The sequence below is a fragment of the Rhinichthys klamathensis genome, unplaced genomic scaffold, assembly GCF_029890125.1.
Source record: "Rhinichthys klamathensis goyatoka isolate OS25496 unplaced genomic scaffold, OSU_Roscu_1.1 h1tg000727l_1, whole genome shotgun sequence".
NCBI lineage: Eukaryota > Metazoa > Chordata > Actinopteri > Cypriniformes > Leuciscidae > Rhinichthys > Rhinichthys klamathensis.
This window is the reverse complement of record NW_026607141.1, coordinates 491310-511934: the sequence shown is the minus strand read 5'-3', so window position 1 is coordinate 511934 and position 20625 is coordinate 491310. Positions and strand designations below refer to the sequence as shown.

At 39.6% G+C, this 20625-nt stretch overlaps 2 protein-coding genes across 3 annotated transcripts; both read left to right on the top strand.

Moving 5' to 3' along the window:
• The first annotated feature begins 190 nt into the window (after nt 1-190).
• kctd6a (potassium channel tetramerization domain containing 6a) lies at nt 191-4366 on the top strand. 2 transcript variants are annotated; one of them, XM_056242476.1, is made up of 2 exons: nt 191-489; nt 2846-4366. In XM_056242476.1, the coding sequence occupies exon 2, from the start codon at nt 2846-2848 to the stop codon at nt 3530-3532; it is 687 nt and encodes a 228-aa protein (XP_056098451.1). In that variant the 5' UTR covers nt 191-489; the 3' UTR covers nt 3533-4366. The 2 variants fall into 2 exon arrangements, with proteins under 2 accessions (XP_056098451.1, XP_056098450.1); XM_056242475.1 differs by lacking the exon at nt 191-489 and adding an exon at nt 830-940.
• Nucleotides 4367-14466: 10100 nt separating this feature from the next.
• On the top strand, nt 14467-15858 carry LOC130077321 (uncharacterized). Its single transcript, XM_056242524.1, has one exon. The coding sequence runs from the start codon at nt 14467-14469 to the stop codon at nt 15856-15858; it is 1392 nt and encodes a 463-aa protein (XP_056098499.1).
• Nucleotides 15859-20625: the final 4767 nt, after the last annotated feature.

The window sequence follows — 20625 nt, the reverse complement described above, 5'->3', positions numbered from 1 at the left end:
AAATAAAAATGAACAACTGCGAAAAAAGAAATGCATAAATATGGAGTACTGGTACATAATACTTTTCAGGACCATATTGAACTTGCACTGGAACAGTTCTGCTGACTGAAGTGTTTTGGGTGATGGTCTGAATGTAAGAGAATAAAAGGGCGGGTGTGTGGTGGGCGGAGCTTCTATCGTGGGTGTGTCATATCCGCTAATCCCACATTGATGTCCCTGTCTTGTTCTCTGTGACTCCACAACATAAACATTACAGTTATTTTACTCGAGCAGAACGAGTCGCTTTTGAACATAAGGGTTTCAAAATGCTCCTGTATTTTGGAAAAGTCACGAAAAACCACACAGGGAAGCAAAGTAACGTTATCCTTGTTTAAACCTAAACCCCTTGTCCTCCATATTCCTGATGCTTGGGACGAAAGGAAACAACTGAAGTAACGTTACATCGGACGAGGAGACTTAAATCCAAAAATTGTACGTATTTTTAACGACGTAATATGATAACTGAGCTTTTGTATTCATATAATGAGATCGATTGTAGATTATGTATTTGTCTTGTATCATTTACTACGTTTTTATTGCAGCCGCTATAAATTAAATGCGTGCTGCATCATAATTTCGTTAATATTGATAGGTCGCTGTTTTTCGTAGCTGATTTATATGATTTCGTGTTACGTTATATCTGAGACTTTGCTACAATTTGTGGTGGGATGCAGGGAAACCCTCGGTGTACTTCATATGCTGCGTCATTTATTGGACGATACGTTTCCATGGTGATCTCGATATTGCACTTGAATATGCTGTCTAAACTGAAATATAAAACTATATCTCTTTAGGTTTGGTGAAGTGTTTATACCCCATAAAGACTGCAGAGAGCGTCATTCGTCTCCAGGATTGAAGAGGAGCAGTTGGCCACATGGAGAATGGAGACTGGGCACACATGGTAAATATAGACGTATAGAATGACGCAGCGGTTCACCGCTACCATGTAAAAAGAGCCCACTCCTATATTATTATCCTGTAAGCATTTTCAGTTAATATTGTCATGTTCCCTGTTCTAGCGTTAATATATGGTTGGGATGCTTTGCTATGCAGTTCTAGAGTGTTTTGCATTGTTGCTATGGTGTTGCTAGGGTGCCAACATTGTGTACTGAACAAATACAAACAATATGCAAAACAAGAAATTATTTTTTTATAAAAAAATATATTTTCTGATGCTCTTTGCTATGCAGTTGCAAGACTCATGGTGCTAAGGTGTTTTCCGGCTGGTTGCTAAGCTGTTATGGTTAGTGATGGGTGCTTTCGAAACACTTCGTGAAGCTTTGAAACATCTGTGAATCATTTGTTTTGAACCAGTGTTTCGGAGTGCGTATCAAACTGCCAAAGCCGTGTGATTTCAGTAAGAAAAAAAAGGAAGAGTTGTTTTTAAAAGTCTCTTATTGGTCTGATTAACCAAATTATCCAATTTGTTTGTAAAAGTTGTTTTTTATGCTTGTTTAAACTGAGTTTTCGCTGTATTTACACTTTTCTGACCAGCAGGGGTCACCAGCGTGTGGCGTTTTGAGCACTTCGAAACAGTGAATCATTTTACAAAGCAATTGGTTTAATTGATTCAAAGTTTTGAAAATCTTTGTTTCTCCCATCACTTGCTAGTGTGTTCTGGGTAGTTGCTAGGCAGTTGACTGAGCATTACTAAACGGATGCTTACCACCCTAAGAACAAGCTTTGAGGGGCGGCCATTTTGTCTTATCCCAGTGGTCCATTTTGTCTGAGACCAAGGTTTTATGAAGAACAGGGTTGAAAACATCTCATGTGGTTTTTACCATGCTACTTGTGTGAAGCTCAGTTTACCACACTATAGTTACCATAGAAACCATTGTTCTTAAGGGTTTTGTCAATGCAGCTCAATACAGCAAATGTTGTTTTCAAGCCTTATAGGTCACCTTGCTTTACAAGAAAAACCAAGCTGGGTGAAGTTTTGCTGGGGACCAGCATGGTTTTGATGCTCCACCAACTAGAACAGAACCAAATCAATGGATCTGCATGGCCATTTGTGTTGGTCTACGTTGGTCTTTGTATATCAGTTCAAAAACCAAATGACATTCTCAGCAGGTACAACATACATCTTTTAATACTTTGAATATCTACAATTTATGTTCTTCTTTGTTGTAGATAATGGATACAGTTACCTTAAACGCTGTTTAGCCTGGTTGCTAAGCTGTTGGTCAGCGGTTACTAGGGTGTTCTGGGTAGTTGCTAGACAGTTGCAAGGGCGTTACTAAACAAGTGCTTACCACCTTAAGAACAGGATCTCCAATGGCTCAAAAAAGAAAAGAAACCAAGCTTTGAGGGTCAGCCATTTTGTCTTATCCCAGTGGTCCATTTTGTCTGAGATCAAGGTTTTATAAGGAACAGGGTTGAATTCAAACACATCTCATGTGGTGTTTTAAACCACAATCCATACTTCCTGAAGCTCAATTTACCAAACAATAGTTTCTGTAGTAACTGGTGTTCCTAAGGGGTTTGTCAGTGCAGATGAAACCAGCAAATATTGTTTTCAAGGCTGGGCCCCAACCAAGTCTTTCTTGGTCAACCAGCTTTGCAATGAAAAACCAAGCCGGTTTAAGTTTTGCTGGAAAACAGCATGAGTTTGATGGTCCACCAACAAGAGCATCACCAAATAAATGGCTATGCATGGCCATTCATCTTGGACTAAACTTTTGTGTTCAGCAGGGAATGGTTGAGTGTTTGTTGTATCAGTACAAGTACCATCTTGACATTCTCAGAAGGTACAAAATGCATCTTTAATGCTTTGAACATCTACTATTTATGTTCTTCTTTGTTGTAGATGATGGATACGGTTACCCTAAATGTTGGTGGCCATTTGTACACCACATCGCTGTCTACCCTCCAGCGTTATCCAGACTCTATGTTGGGCGCCATGTTCCGAGGCGATTTTCCCACCACACGAGATGCCCAGGGCAACTATTTCATAGATCGAGACGGTCCACTATTCCGTTACGTCTTGAACTTTTTACGAACCTCAAAATTGACTCTACCATGTGACTTCAAAGAAACAGAGCTCCTCCGGAAGGAAGCAGACTTCTACCAGATAGAGCCCTTGATCCAGTGTTTAGGTGACACTAAACCTCTCTACCCGATGGACACCTTTGAGCAAGTGGTAGAACTGTCAAGTACTCGTAAGCTCTCCAAGTACTCGAACCCGGTGGCAGTCATCATCACCCAACTCACCATCACCACCAAAGTTCACGCACTGCTTGAAGGCATCTCCAACAGCTTCACCAGATGGAATAAACATATGATGGATACCAGAGACTTTCAAGTGTCCTTTACCTTTGGACCATGTGACTACCACCAAGAGGTGTCCCTTCGCGTGCATCTGGTGGAGTACATCTCTAAGCAAGGCTTCACTATTCGCAACACACGAGTTCATCACATGAGTGAACGCGCCAATGAGAACACGGTAGAACATCATTGGACTTTCTGTAGAGTTGCGCACAAGGTTGAGGACTGATTGATGATGCATTCATGTCTTTTTCGAACATTACTGTAATTGCAATAACTTTGAGATTGCCAATTGAGCAATCACATGTTTAATGAAGACATGGACATTTTTTAATACTAGTTGCGACTCAAAATTAAGGCAATTTCGAAATTACTTGAACACACTACATCTCCAATGCAGTTCCAGGTTGAGATAACCAACAATAAACACGATGAAAATGTTTTCTGTAGTACGTAATTCGTACAAACTAGTCCTATTGTGTTTTATGCATCTTCCCACCCACTTCAGAAGTTTATGGACAAAAGGAACCTGAACAATTTGTGTTTTTCGTTTCTACAAGTACAGTATACCTCGTTTAAGGTAAATTCCTTCCTAAACTGTCATGTCTCCAAATCTATTTATACAACTCTTAAATGTAAAATTTTAACATATATTGCATCAGTGTTAAATATACAGTATTTAATTTCGATTTACAATATTTCCACAGATGTTTTGTCCTGTGATTGAGTCTATAAACTGTAAATGGTTTGCATGATTCTGTGGTATCTACACTATTAGTATTTAGACATATTTCCTCCCTTGAGATACAGAAAAATGATTTGTACTTGCATGTCCCCCCTTAATACCTCTTATGGCCAGCTTCTGGACCAGGCCAAATCTTGGAGTCCCAACGTCCCATTTAAAATTAATTTTAGTCTCAAAATGCATGCAAGACTCAGGCTAGCATCACTGAAGCTGAGAGCATCTTTTAAATGGTTTGAAAACCCAGATTAAACTGAAAGAGTTCATTCATGTGTGTAATGAATTGGACCTGCACATTAAAAAAACAGTAGTTTCATCATACATTGTGTGTTTCTGTTTGGTAGTAGATGTCTTCGTATAATATTTCATTGAAAGAACATTTAGGTTTTATTAAAGAAATTTAATTTATTATTTGAATGTAATGTAAGTGAATTTTAGTGCCACTCTTTCAAATGCAATAACTTCAATAACTGGATTATATCTGATTTTGAAATATTAGATTTTGCTGTTTTTGTGAGGTTGTGGGAGTGGCTTTTACCTTCATTTATGTTAAGATTGACAACAGTATTTTACAAGGTGTTGGTCTTATATGCGTATCACTCATTTCTTTGTGAATTTTGCATTTAAATCTGCAGTGTGTATTTCTGTGCCACTAGTGGTGCCAAATGTAATTGCAGTCTGTTTGAGCGGTGTTACATAGCAACACTTGCTCAACCAATGATGCATGTTCAAGGCGGGGGCTACATGTTTGTCCAACCAACGATAGGCAAACTTGTTTAAAAATAGGTGTGTTCGACTTGAAGTGGCGCTACGCAGACGATCAGTGTATGACATAAAAGTACAGCGAGAGATACAGCATACAGAGCCATCTGCTCTCTAATCACTCTTGAGCATACTGCAGTTTTAGCATTGAAACTTATCAACAGTATCAGTAGTTAAAGGGATAATTCACCCCAAAATGAAAACTCTGTCATCATTTACTCACCCTCATGTTGTTCCAAACCTGTATGAGTTTCTTTATTCTGTTGAATACAAAAGATGATATTTTGAAGAATGTTGGTATTGGTAACCAGACACTTGGCGTTAGCCAATGACTTTTATAGTATTTTTTTCCAATGAAAGCCAATGGCTACTGTCAATGTCAACTGTCTGGTAAACAACATTCTTCAAAATATCTTCTTTTGTTCTTATGAACAGCACATTCCAGGACCCAGTTTATGTCCGTAACAGTGGACATTTTTTCTAGATTTTTGATTGGACACAAACAAACTGTCCAACACTATCAGATAAGGATGCACTGACAGAGACCTTAAGCACAAGAAGGACAGGACTTCTCATTGGTCCACTGGCAGTTTCTACCCTACATCCATCATGAGACTAATCCCTAAGGTCTGAGCCAACCACCATAAAAATTCTTTGGGACTTTTTGGACCCAAGAGCCTTGGCTGAAATGAAGGGAGGCCACAATGATCCATCCAAATCCAATCTTAAAGCTGCAGTCCGTAGCTTTTTTGGGTTAAAAATTATCCTAAATAAATTTGAGCAAATACATATCCAGCCAGTGTTCAAAACTATCTGCTTGCCTTAGCTTGATTCAAAACGGTAAGCTTGTAATAATGTTTTTAACTCCAGTGCATGTCTTTGCGTCATTACGTCACATCTGTACACATAAAGGAGTCTCGGCTAGTAGGCTATGTTGCGTGCGAGGATGTTGGAGGTGGAGATTTATAGCCTTTTCTCACAGCACTTGATAAAATTAAACTTATTAATTTGATGGCGGATCCAGAAAGGTTCAAACGATTGTAAGCAATTGTTAGATTTAATCTTTTTCCCTTAGTTGGTCAGAACCAGAACAAAAGTGGATGTTACTTACTTTTTCAGATGACATATTCCGGTGAAAATTATTGTGGTCATACTTCCAAAAAGAATAATCTGTGATTCTGAATGACAGTATCCACACCGACGCAGTGACTAACAGTCACACACTCTCCTCAAACATTGGATTCATCCGCGCTGTGCCGTGTCGAGCCACAACTTGCGTAAAGTTGATAATTCTGCGAATAACTGCAATTGCAGATCTCGAACAGCGATGGCGACAGAGGAAAAACTGCAGACTGCAGCTTTAAGTATGCTGTAAATTGCAAACGTCCATTTCATACTTATTCAGAAAAACAATTATTCTCAGGGACAGCTATTTGTAGTGCAACATCTTACACAAATTCAGCGAATGAATGAATGACAGGTCAATCTTTTTACATCTGGTTTAGACTCTATTTGTTTAGAATATTGCCAAAGGTATTCAGGTGTTGGTTTGGAAAGTGAGAAATGCATCAGTAAAACATTAAAGACTTCAAACTGTGTGCTTTATGCAAATGAGTTCCACAGGGGAAAGAAGGGTGGGCCACACTGTGTGTCTCCCCTCTGATGCCAGCAGCCAATCACAGCACTGGAATGGAGAAGGACCAAATTGCAATCTCCTCATCGGAAAGGGATAAAGGTACCCTTGAAACAGATTGTAAGGGTAAGACAACACAGGACCCAGTTGCGAATGCAAGTTAACCGTTTTTTGTTGTTGTAAATAACCAGGAGAAATAAGCAAGGCAGGGTGGTCAGATGTAGTCATGCAGGCCTTGGCAGCATGGAAGACTGCAATGGGCTGAATGATGTCTGCCGATCAATGAAGTCAGTGAATAACAGCAAGGCAGCCAGTAATCCAGACTCAAGCAGGAAGCAAACACACATGAACAGAAGATTTGAGAGAACACTGATGGAACAGAACGGCAAGACATAAGCACAAGAAATGATCAGAAAACGAACACAGCCAACACTGACAATAATGAGCTGCAGGTGCGGCTGGTCTGATTAGCTCTTCAGCGCAGTTGGTAGCTAGGCAACGCTGACGAGCAATCAGACCAGTGACTGGAACACAACAAAGACATGTCAGAATGAACACACAGACCCGTGAACTGTGACACAGACACTCCTTATTCCTAGAGTCTCAGGACTGCGAAGGTGAGACAGAAAGAGATCAATCACTCAAGTTCTGAGTGAGACATAACAGATACACTGCACACACTTCTGTTCTGACCCTCCAGTTCGTCCAGAGAGACAACAAAATATTCCATGATCTGGGTCTACAGCTTCTGAGGCAGCAACCGATACGACCACATTCTGAGCTTCCAGTCTGTGAGGAAAGAGACATTAACAAACACTACGTTCAGAGTCTTCGTCCAGCGAGACAGTAAAGACTACAGCACGTCCCAAGTCTCCGTGCCAGAGAGACAAAAGCGGATTGACCAAGTTCTAAGTGTCTCAACCAGAGAGGCGGAAGACAAACAGACACTTGCAACAAGGTAAAGCTCAGAAGAGCAAACCTTCACTTCAAGGTTACTTTGTCTGTGTGTTCCAGATGATTAATGAACTCTGCACAAACTTCAAGGCCTCATCTGCATGTTCCAGATTTTAGGAACCATTGGTGCTCCAGGAGATCAGCATCCCACAGATCTTCGTGTTCAAGGCTGTTGAAACGGATTCCGGCTCCTTTCTTCACTGCATTGTTACCCAGCACATCCAGTGGAAGACGTTACCGCCATCCGACTGCTCACTCGACCACGTGTGTGATGGCTAAGGCCACACCTGAAGGAACATTTGAATTGGTTCTAGATTATTATTATTTTTTGTATGTAAAAATTGATATTTTTGTTTGATCTAAGGAATTAATGTTTTGTTTTGGTCTATTTATAAATTTCTATTTAATTTGTCTGTTTAAATATAAGTTACCCAGACCTTGGAACTGGAGAAGCTACGTTGTCCCTTTAGTGGTTTAAATATCAAGGAGCGCACGCTAGAATAAATGAAACCACAACCAAAATATGGGTTTAAAGTTTTATTTAAGTTTGTTATATGTATATCTTACCCATGGTTTCGCCGGGATCCATGACTGCAGCATGGAACGGTTTGGAATGAAAAGTGTGCGGCCTTTTCCTGGTGTCCTTTATATATCTCATGGGGAATTATGGGAAATGTAGTTTTCAGGACAATATGGATTGGGGTCGTGTGTTAATTCACATGTGTTTAAAGGAGGTGTTTTATGTATGAATGTTTAAGTGTATTTTCTTTATTGCTTTATGGTAAATGTTATTCTTATGTTCATTCGTGTCCGTGTGTTGCTATTAGTGCTGTCAAACGATTAAAATATTTAATCGCGATTAATCGCATTACTGTCATAGTTAACTCGCGATTAATCGCAATTAATCGCACATTTTTATCTATTCTAAATGTCTCTTGATTTCTTTTTGGGTCCGTGTACTTTTTGATCATTTCATTTCCTGTTTGGAATGGAATAACGAGAAATGAAAACCATCTCGTTTATTCGTTTTTTACTTTAGTTTAAAAAACAAAAAATGAGATTTTGGCTCGATTTTTCATTTTTCGTTTGTGGTTTACAAATCGGTTTATGGGTTCGATATTTCATTTGGCAGACGTGAGCGCGCTGACACGCCCCTTTCGTCTGATTGGTCAAACCGCTACGCCTTCAGTACGAGCGTTTCTTTCTGTCAGGCAGAATAAGAGCCAGTACGAGTGCGGCACTGACAAATGCATTTTAATAAAATAATGTCTGAAACCACCACTCACTGTTAACTACGCACAGTATTTGAAACAGAAATGTTGCTGGTCACATAATTCGTGCTGCTGCGACTTGCAAGCAACCCCATTAATGTGAGCCACTGTAGGCCTACACAGATTATTTTAGCTAGATGTAGGCCTATTTCTCATTGATAAATACAGTGCGAATAGTTCCGTCTCTTTGGATAAGGGGAAGTGAAAATAAAAATCAATAATAGGCTGAACTGTAGCCTACCATGATAATATGTCCGTAACATTAGATGTCCGTAGATTACCTACCCATAACTGTTACATTAGAGTTAGGGGATAACACAGTTTATAGCTACAGTATAAAAATCATTGTCTAAAATTCCCATAAAACATGAAAACCCAACAACCCAATGGGAATATATCCTTGTTGTGTAAAACATCTGTTCATAATCTCTGATTACACAATTCCAATACGAATAGCACTGAGAGGCGTCTGGAATGACTGTGCAATTATCAATCCGCATTTTTAAACCAGCTAATTTACAGTAGGCTAATATTCAGAATGTTCTTCTCATAGAACGCCAACTACCGCACAAATGGGCTTCCTTTGTGAAATATAGCAGACCACATTTTTTAAACTGTTATTTAAGCTATATTTGTGCATAAATGTTTGCATTCAAGTTTTTAGAGACAGACAGACAGACAGACAGACAGACAGACAGACAGACAGATAGATAGATAGATAGATAGATAGATAGATAGATAGATAGATAGATAGATAGATAGATAGATAGATAGATAGATAGATAGATAGATAGATAGATAGATAGATAGATAGATAGATAGAAGTTTAAATGTGTTTGGCCTATATAAATTTAAAACATAAGCATTATGAACTACAATAGCCTAAACAGAACTGGAACCTTTGTAAGATATGCGCTCGTCTTCACAAAAACTACATGCAGGGTTTTTAAACATCTCGTGTGGAGAAAATATTCTTTATCCTGTGCAGTATGGCAAGCCATGGCAAAAAGCGGGATAACTTGTAGGCTATAGCCTTGAAAGGAAAACAAATTTGCAGAGTAAAAACAGAGTTTGTGTTGTTGAATCAAATTTTTTTTTAGTACATCTTAAAATATAGAGCTCATGACAAATAATAGTTCCAGATGGACAAACAATAAATGCAAAAACCAGTGTGAATAACAATATCTTAAAAGAAACTAGAGTGGCAAACTTTGAAGTAGGGTTCAAGTTTTAATTAGTTGTACAGCTTGAAGTGTAAAGCTTATTCTCATACACAGATATGGCCTATTTATGAATGAAATTCATGCTTTTATTTGTCATTTAAACTGATGCAAAAAGGGAAAGAGAGTAGAAAAGACTTATTATCCTGTCGCCCCCTCTAGTGGACAGCATTAAGTATTACGGCCTTCTTTGCTCAGAGAACGCAAGTCAATGGGATTTTTTTTTCGGAAGGTAGGCCTAAGTCTGACCAGTCCGAAAAGATATAAGCGAGTCAGACCAGTCTGAAGGTCTGAGCTGAGTTTGGCGAAGCATTAAAGTTATAGGCGGAGTCAATTTCTCATAATAATAATAATAATAATAATAATAATGTTTAAATATATGGCTTTCTCAAGGCAACATAATAAAGAAATCTCAGAGAAACATCGACCAATTCAATATGTAATAAAATTTTATTCGTTTTATAATAAAACTAATAACATTTTAAAGGTAGGCTATGCCGTCTTCAACCAACGTGATTTTAATTAATCTCAAACCTTGCTAATTTTGTCAGTATCAGTATACGTTCACTGATTCTTGCTTCTCTCTTTTCTGTCTTTCTTTTCATGTGAACTGAGTAGGCTACACATGATTACATTCATAAAAAATAATCTTTATTTCTATTCAATTTTTGCCTTGTGATGTAAATAAAATAAGAGAGTGGTAGCCTAAATGTTACGGACATATGATGGTACAGTTCAGCCTATTATTGATTTTTATTTCCTCTTCCCTTTTATCCAAAGAGACGGAACTATTTGCACTGTATTAATCAATGGGAAATACATCATGCCAAAATAATCTTTCATATAGGTCCGTGTGGGTCGCTTGCAAGTCGCAGCAGCACGAATTACGTGACCAGCAACATCTGCTTCAAATATTGTGCGTAGTTAACAGTGAGTGGTGGTTTCAGACATTATTTTATTAAAATGCATTTGTCAGTGCCGCACTCGTACTGACTCTTATTCTGCCTGACAGAAAGAAACGCTCGTACTGAAGGCGTAGCGGTTTGACCAATCAGATGAAAGGGGCGTGTCAGCGCGCTCACGTGTGCAAATGAAATATCGAACCCATAAACCGATTTGTAAACCACAAACGAAAAAATGAAAAATCGAGCCAAAATCTAATTTTTCGTTATTTAAACTAAACGAAAAAACGAATAAACGAGCTGGTTTTAATTTCTCGTTATTCCATTCTAAACAGAAAATGAAATGATCAAAAAGTACACGGACCTTTTTGTCCCATTATTTTTTCTCATTTTAATGCTCTTATCAACATGGAAAAGTGGATCAGCTTGCTTTGTGCAAATGTTTTTTTATTGAAAACAACATTGGCATACTGTGTTCAATTTCACACTAACATTCTCACTTGGAGCAAATAATCTCTCACACAATGTAACACTGTCCATCAATAAAAGGGTGAAAGAAATACTGACGAGGTTCTGATATTGATGAGGGGGCGGAGAATTCGCATCAGCTGTGTGTGTGCTTGGCCTTCAAGTGGTATTTCAGACTGGACGTGCTGCGATGATGATAGATCAGTTCACAACGACAAAACACTAGTGATGGGCAGATCGAGGCTTCGTGAAGCAATGAAACAGTTGAACCAAATGGTCCATTTTGTTTCGAGGCTTCGAATCAATCCGACACCCGTCTCCACGGTGACACCTAGTGGTCACTTGCAGGTGTTGATCTGAAACAACCTTGACGAGCCATGAATTTTTTTTTTTAATTATTATTATTGTACTTTTCTAATATGTGAATCTTGCAACCTATAGGCTCCTCACTGTGCATAATGTTATTTTGGTCCTGCAAAATGAATATTAATAAAATAAATCAAGCCACAATGTCTCACTTTTTTACATATTTTTATTCAAAAATATGAATTTCTCTGCTGTGGAAGGACTTAGCCTACTTCTCTTTTTTTTACAGATAATTTCTCCAGCCTTTGAAAAAATCCTCTCACAAGGGACACTTGTTGCTGGCATGCAAAGATATTTTTTAGCTAATACATACAAATGAGGAAAGATTACTGCTCTCTCTTTCCAGTAAGTTAGTGGATCATGAGTTCTGGGCAAATTTCACTTCCTCTGTGGCATCAGCTGTAGCATTGTGTATCATCTGGGTTTGATGGATACGAGTATCAAAAAGTTCCCATAAACTGTCCTGTGTTTCTACTGGATGATGTATTGTTGCAGTAGGCGAGCTGCCGATCACAATACACACATCTCACTTTATTTGGGGTTTCTAAATGGAAATGCTCCCACACCACAGATGTACGGCATCTCTTCTGGGGAGCCTCCATTTTATCTATCTATCCAAATCTATCTAGATATGTATCTCTAATCTATCTATGTAATTAGATATATGTATCTACAATCTATGTATTTAGATATGTATATAATATGTATCTATAATCTATGTATTTAGATATGTATATAATATGTATCTATAATCTATGTATTTAGATATGTGTCTATGTATCTAATCTATCTATGTATTTATACCCTATACGTAGCCTATCTTTAATCTATCTATGTATCTATCTATTAATCTAGCTGTCTATATAAATTTATATCTATGTATTAATGTGTCACTATATGTATACTCTGTGTCTCTAGCCTATCAGTCAATGTGTTGTGTAAATTTAAATGTAAGCCTAAATGTAACAAAACAAATCGCACTATATCACCAAAAATCCGCTATCTCAAAATCAAACTCCTCTCACAAAAACCCACGAGGTCAATATGCGTTGATTTCACTTTTATACAGATGTGCGATTGTGTGGTCTGTTTCCGACCATGTCAATCAAACGCTGATTCGGCGGAGCACACCTGATGAAACACTTATGCTGCGTCCCAATTCGCCTACTTATACTACGCCCTAAAAGTATGTACTCTTTTTGTGAAGAAAAAGTACATACTTTTGAGTGTGTAGCAAAAGAGTAGGCAAGCTTTGGGACATACTACTTCGTCATCTTCAACGGACAGATCTGTCGCGTGCATCCTGTCACCGTAAACTGCCCTGTCAATCATCTCGTCACAGTTAAAATCCTCCATTCAATCTAATATAACTTCTTACCATTTCGGAGAGAATTGTTGTCGCACGTTCATCTGCCAGTCATGGGTCTTTCATGCCGAGACTCTCCTCGTGTGTTTGGAATTTGAATATAATAATGCATTTAAAAGTTAATGGCTAAACGTATCTTTGCAAAAGTTCACAATGCTGCTGGAGATGCAATATAATGTGGACAACATTGAATAAATACATTTTCGTCAGGTTAGATACTGATAATTAATAACTCAAACCCCTTTATCTAAACCTCTCTACATAACCGTCAGACTCGCGCGTCCTCCATGTCTGTAGTGTTTGAACACTTTTCATTCGTTTGTAGTTCTAACCGAATCCTCGTCCAACGCGCGATGGGTTGTGGGCAATATCAGCCGTTAGAGTGCGCATCGATCTGCACTTCGGATTCTGACTGGATATAGTAGACCATCCGGGTCTCTTTGGGACACTCATTTCAACATACTACGATTTGGGACGTACTAATTCTATTTTCGAATACTATTTAGGACGGATAGTATGCGAATTGGGACGCAGCAACAGTGAAACATTACGAGGCTTCGTTTGGCCATAGTCAAGTGACATGGGTGTTTTAAATCACGCTTCGAATCAGTGTTTCGAAACATCTGCCTTTTCGGGATCTCGCAAAGCTTCGGAACGACTGTTTCGCGGCAGCCATCCCTACAAAACACACAGATCACTTTGGTCTTGTCAATGGAACCATTTGGCAACTTTTTAAAAGTAAACTTTCCATTCAGAATCTTATTGGCATCCATTTCGGCGTCTCGTGCTCGTCATCCACTCAAAACGTAACGTTAACCAACTATTTGGCCGGCTCGCAAGCCCAAACAAGTGTGTGCGGCGTCGTGCCTGTTGTTTTGTTTCCGATCTAGCTAGATCCGCTTGCGCTTTCGAAAACGTCCTCGCGCGGTGCAAGCCATTGATATGAATGGGTTTCATAGCGCCGCGCATGCCGCGTCCTGTTGCCAAAGCATGTGAAAAAAACTACAAAGTTTGCTAGGCCAAAAAGACCGTTAATCGCGCGATAAAAAAATTAACGCCGTTAATAACGCGTTTAACTGACAGCCCTAGTTGCTATATATATTTTTCACTTTTTATGTTTGATGTAATGGAATGAGAAGTCTTGTGATACCCCTGTAATTATCAAAATGGTTTGGTCTGGATTGTTAAAAGAGCTTCAATGACTGTGGCTGGGTTAGTTCTGGTGAGGGATCCCTTTGGTTGAGAAACATCTGAGACCCAGAACTCAGTAATGTGCTGTTGTTGCTCCATTATGAGTCAGTGTTTTTTTTTTTTTTGCACAATGTGTGGTCAGCACTTAATTGTTACAGTCAATAAAATGACGTTTTGTTGACTCCATGAATGTCTCCTGAAAATTTTATGGCAAGAACCTGACAAGATGGTGGCAGCGGTGGTTTTCTGTCCAGGAGGAGACTGTCTGTAGAGTCAAGTGCTGAAAGAATGGCGCCTAAGAGAGCAGTACGCACTGTTGTTCCTACTGACGTCGAGAGCGCACCAGAGGAGGGTGAGAGGCTGATGGAGGATGCGACAGGTGGGCCTGAAGAGGAGTCGGAAGGTGATGTACTGGAGCTGAAGCAGATGTTTCAACGGTTCATGCAGGATCAGCAAGAGAGAGATGGCCGTCAGATACAAGAAGCAGCTCGACAAGAGACGAGATGGAAATCGCTCCAGCATCAGTTCTGTCTGCTACAGGATGAGGTCAGCCAGCGAACTCCGTTGGAGGATGTGCGAGACAGGGGAGCCGCTGAGGCAGAGGAATCGCCCAGAGCTTCAGGCTCCCGCAACGTGAGCCATGGTTATGCGCTAAAAGAACCAAAGATGCAACAATTGAGTGAAGCGGATGACATCAAGCATTATTTAACCACGTTTGAACGGATTGCTGAGGTGTGCAGATGGCCAATGGAAGATTGGGCCATTAGACTCATTCCATTGCTGACGGGCAAGGCGCGCAGTGCATATGTGGCCATGGATGTCGCAGACGCAAGTGACTACGCGCAGGTAAAGGAGGCTATTTTGAAGAAGTATTCCAGCAATCATGAAACGTATCGACAGAGATTTCGTGCTATGGAGATGCTGGAAGAAGAGACCCCTAAAGAGCTATATGTTCGATTGAAAGACTTGTATCAGAAGTGGGTGAGACCGGGAGAGAGAACGAACCAGGGGATCGGAGAGATAATTGTCCTTGAACAATTTCTGCGGATGCTTAGCCCGGAGCTACAGACGTGGATTAAAGAGCACGGCCCGTCTACAGCTGAGGAGGCGGCGCGGCTAGCTGATGTTTTTGTGGCGGCACGACGTAGAGCTGAGCCCTGGAGTTTCACTCGCTGGAAGACAGCACGAGAGGGATCTTCTCGACGACCGATTTCAACATCTCAGGGAAGTAGGTTGGCAACTGAGGCAAGTGTAAAACGAACTGAGAACTCTGGTGTTTCTGGTTTAGAGACGGTTAGGTGTTATAAATGTGGGCAATTGGGTCATAAAAAGCCAATGTGTCCACAGTTGACAAAAACCCTTATGTGTTATGTACCTCGAGAAACCATACCTGAACCTGCGAACATTCCCGTTCCAAAGCAAGTGATAAGAACTGTTGAGTTAAATGGGAAGAAAGTCACTGCCTTAATAGACACAGGTTGCACGCAAACCCTAGTGGAGTCAGAACTTGTACCTGAATTAGGTGCTAGTGGTGATGCTCCGGTAATTGTGAGATGTGTTCACGGGGAGGAGCGTCAGTATTCTGTCACTGATGTATATATGGGTATAGCGGGGGCAAACTTATGTGATGAGGGTAGGACTTGCACAGAACTTACCATACCCAGTTATTTTAGCACTTAATTGTTACAGTCAATAAAATGACGTTTTGTTGACTCCATGAATGTCTCCTGAAAATTTTATGGCAAGAACCTGACAACGTGGAACGTAAATATCACCTAAACAAACCTCTTTCCAGAGACCTTGGCATTGTTGTATATGATTTTTTTTTAAATTTACATTAAAGGTAACATAGCTGATGGTAGTTAATAACAAATAACCCTCATTTGCATAAGGTTCTTCACCTTATTAGTTTCAGAGAAACAAAAGTTTGTCTTTCCACACTCAACTTAATCACTTGTATATTATGCGCCTTATGGACTTTATTCCTTTATCATTTACGCTATTCATTTAGTAGTTGTTAGTTATTATCTATTATCTTTTTATCGTTATTATCTGTTTATCTTTTTGTTAATAAAATATATTTTATTACACCTGCGTCTTCCTTGGGCTGATAATACAGAAGAGGCTCTACAAGTTTATAATCTCACCAATCTTTCAGACATTAGCTGACCAACTCTCTCCAGTTTACATTTATTCTAAATGATTGAACGGCCTCCTGTTGGCAGTGTAAAAGACCTTGACTGGTGCCCGAACTAAGAGAGCGGGGGAAGTGGTCATCTAATGTACTCATAACCACATCTTAAGTGACATGCAATCTAAAAATCACCACATCAGCGGTGACTTGAGTTCCAATCACTACATAAGTGGCGTCTCTGGGTGGGAAAAAGTAAATCGCTACAAACAGAAGAAGGAAACTCATACAGATTTGGGACAACTTGATGGTGAGTAATTGGTGACGACAATTTTCATTTTTGAGTGAACTATAACCACTAAACATGCTGGTAACTGGCTCATAAGATCTAGCCTATACTATGGCCTCTTGCATCATGGTTCAGCAGCATTACTGGAATAGCTGGCGTGGCCTATCAGCACTGACAGCTTTTGTTAGCTAGCATTTGTCGTGGTTTTATTTACAAGTCGGAAAAATTGATTTCTGCCAATAATGTGTGTGTGTGTGTGTACAAGTTTGTCTATACTTGTGAGGGCCAAATGTCCTCACTTATATAGTGAAATATTATGACAACTGACTAGTGAGGGCATTTTATAGGTCCTCACTAGTTAAAGGCTTCTAAATTGGCCAAACTATGTTTTTATTTAAATTAAGTGTTTTACAGATGTTTCTGTGAGGGGTAGGGGCTGGGATTAGGGGATAGAATATATAGTTTGTACAGTATAAAACTCGTTGGAATGTCCATATAAAATATGAAAACCGTGTGTGTGTGTGTGAACATGTGCAGGTGTGAGGGCATGTTGCTATAGTTCTATTTTGGTGTTGTCTTGTCTAATATCTTGTGTCTATATGCTGTAGTAATTTGTTTTTCTGAAGAAAAGGTAAGTGGTGTTTGCTTGTGTAAAAATCACCGGTACTATGTTAGGATGGTTGCAATGTAGTTTTATTATATTACTATTAGGGCTGTCAAATGATTAATCGCGATTAATCGCATCCAAAATAAAAGTTTGTGTTTACATAATATATGTGTGTGTAGTGTGTATAATAATTTTGTATATTTAAATACACACACATGCATGTATATATTTAAGAAATATTTGCATGTATATATTTTATATATATTTATACATAATTAATATTATATATAAATATAAATATTTTATATATTAATAACACATTTTTCTTAAATATATACATGCATGTGTGTGTATTTATATATACAAAATAATTATACACACTACACACACATATATTATGTAAACACAAACTTTTATTTTGGATGCGATTAATCGCGATTAATCGTTTGACAGCCATAATTACTATATAATAATTAGCAGTTGCTAAGGTGCTCTGAATGGTAGCTAGGTGGTTGCTCTCTAGCCTCAGTCAAAATAGCCAATATATGTCTCTAATATATTCCAGTCTCTTGATATGGCCTGAGTTCTACCTTCAATTCAAGTCTACATGATTTTTTTTGTCCATTTAATAGCCTGCTTCCCTCAACAAACCACATGATTTAAATAATTAAGTTACTGATTGTTGTGCACGCTTTTGAAACACTGCTTTGTGAAGCTTCGAAATCTTTGCGAATCATTTGTTTCAAAACAGTGATTCGGAGCACGTATCAAACTGCCAAATTCACTTTAATATTTCATTAAACAAGGCTTCGTTTTGAATATTTTGAAATCGACCAGTCTGCACAGCACCGCCTCAAGTTTGAACACGCCTTAAATCAAAGACTTTAGAGCTGTGTCCCATTTCAGAAGTTGCATCCTTCAAACGAAGGGCACAGACTTTAAAGGCCACGCCTTCGAAGGCTACAAAACGAGCATTGTTAAATGGGACGGTCTAGCTTACGGAGGATTGTTCTTGTCGCCTAGCAACTGTGACATCTGCTGTTGACGAGTAGCAGTAACATTTGTACTGGACTTTAAACAAATATTCTGTAAACAAAACCAAAATAAGTTCACCATGGTCCATTTCTGTACATAATAAAGAGTATAACCTATGTAAAATTGCATCTTGTTAAGACATTTTAAAAGGGTTTTTTTTTTTTTTTTTTTTTTACATATGTATTATATCATATTGTTATAGTTAAACCCCAATACTAATATTTAAAGGCACACTATGCAAGAATTGTACCTTGATATAACAGCTTCAAAGTCATTTCGGTGGTAAACAAACTCATAGTAGGGCGAATCATCCTGGTAATAAAGCTTGGCGGGGTCGCCGCTGGAAAAACCAGCAATGCAAGTTTGAGAGGAGCGCCCCCGACAAATCTCGCGAGAATCACGACTTGCTTTACGGCAACGACGTCACACACATCAACAACCACATATGAAGCACGAAGACACTTGCGCGCATTTCAGACGTGATACTTGACGATGGAAAAAGCAAAGAAAACGCGGTCGGAAGAGACTTGGAAAAGGAAAAGAGAATCTGACCGCGTGAGGAACCGGAAAAGAGTCCCTGATTCGCCCTCGCTATGTGTGTGCGTGTTGTGTGAGTGAGCGCGAGGGCGGGCGCTGCTGATGAGCTGATCAGCGCCAGCTGTTTTGAATGAGGATGTCCGATATATTCTTTGTTACCTCGTCCTGTCTATGTCAGTTGGTTGAGGCTACCAGGGTTCTACTCGCCGTGTTCTCCTGCATTCCACTCCTGTACCATGCTGTGGTTTCCTGAGATTTTCCCGGAGGAATTTCTACCTGTTCCTGCATCTGTGTCTGCCCACTGCGTCCCTGCGTTGCCGAGCCTGAGTCTTCTTCTGCCTGCTTCCATTTTGACCCACACGGATATCTACTATTGTGCTCAATAAATTACTGTTTACTCGCAACTGAATCCTTTGACTATTTCCTTGTGACAGTCCCACTCGGTCGGGCTTTCACTAGTTGGCGCGAGCTAAAAAGCAGCACTGGATTCAACCGCGATGCTGACCTGGCGATCTTGTTGATGGATTAAGTAGCCTAAATCTCTTATTTCTAAACTTGATTGCGTTCTATGTTGTTGCGCTTGCTTGTAGTATGCCATTTTTTTACGATGCTGTTCATTCATCCATTGTTGATAATTAGACCAGTCCAAAAATGTCCACATATGTCTAGATAGCTATTTACGACAGTGTAAGTGTTCCACAGCGACTATAGGGGTCGCTGTTTGACTAAAACACAATTTCTGCATAATGTGCCTTTAAGTATTTAAGTGTATTCCAGCAATTTCTCTCAAAAAAATCTTGTACAATGATTTCTGGGGTAGGGTAGGCTGCGAAGGATCCATCTGATTAACCACATTTAAAGGAGCTTCTGAATTGAGACGCAGGTGAAATATAGAAAGACAGTGCACTCGTATTATTATGAATGGGAGAAAGAGCAAGGCGCAATATGGCAGAATAAGTCCCGCCTTCCTAGTAAAAGAGCCAGTATCAAATTGATAAAGTCACTGCAGCTGCCATTTCACGAGTTCACACTTACATTCAATTAGAGGGAGTAAAGTTTAATGCGTATTTGGGGTGCTGTCCGGGGGGAGGGCTCCGAGCTCGGAATTCGGCCCGAACCCAGAGTACTCCCAACCCCCCGTATGTAAATGGTTAGGACTAGAAGAGTGGAGAAGTGGTGGTGGGGGGATGCTGCAAAACTGTCAATGGATTGAGGTGAGACTGCTGAATCTATATATACCTCTATCATTGATTGCTGAGTGCTCTCCACCCGTGTTAATTATCTGAACGTGCTCCTTTACACGTTATTGTAAACGTTATTAACTTTGTTAATAAAACATCATTAGAATATCCTGTTGCTATAGAAACAGTCTGTTTTCTGAGACATCTTAATACTGTGCATCTGTGCTTGGTGAACAGTTTTGGAGAATTTGATGTTTCCCCATTCAAAGCGATAGGAGCTGCACTTGCATGACTGAAATAGCTGCCTGAGAGGTGTTTCAAAGATGGCCACAGAGTGAAATGGCTTCCCTTAAAGGGACTTTGCTTAAATCTGCAGTGGTCAGGTAGTACAACGGCCATGTGGTACAAGTCGTAGCTCTCACTAAATTTCGAGTTGACATGTTGTAATTACAAGCCAGCTATAATTCACCTGTGCTTCCAGTATGCTCTCCCAACCTCCCTCATCAGACCTCTGCCAGTTTCTCTTTCAGGTCGCTACTGTCTCCCGTCAGCCCCTCGGTTCCTCCTCTACTATTCCTCTGTTGTGTGGATCCACCTCGGGCCAGCCGCTTAACAGCACCGTCTGGATGTTTGGATCCCTCTGGCCTCGCCTTCAGCCACTGTTCCA

Bases quoted from the DNA above. Each gene is read 5' to 3' on its own strand.
- kctd6a (XM_056242475.1), top strand. From the start codon at position 914: ATGGAGAATGGAGACTGGGCACACATG. The intron at 941-2,845 runs GTAAATATAGAC...TCTTTGTTGTAG, and splicing joins ATGGAGACTGGGCACACATG to ATGATGGATACGGTTACCCT.
- LOC130077321 (XM_056242524.1), top strand. From the start codon at position 14,467: ATGGCGCCTAAGAGAGCAGTACGCACTGTTGTTCCTACTGACGTCGAG.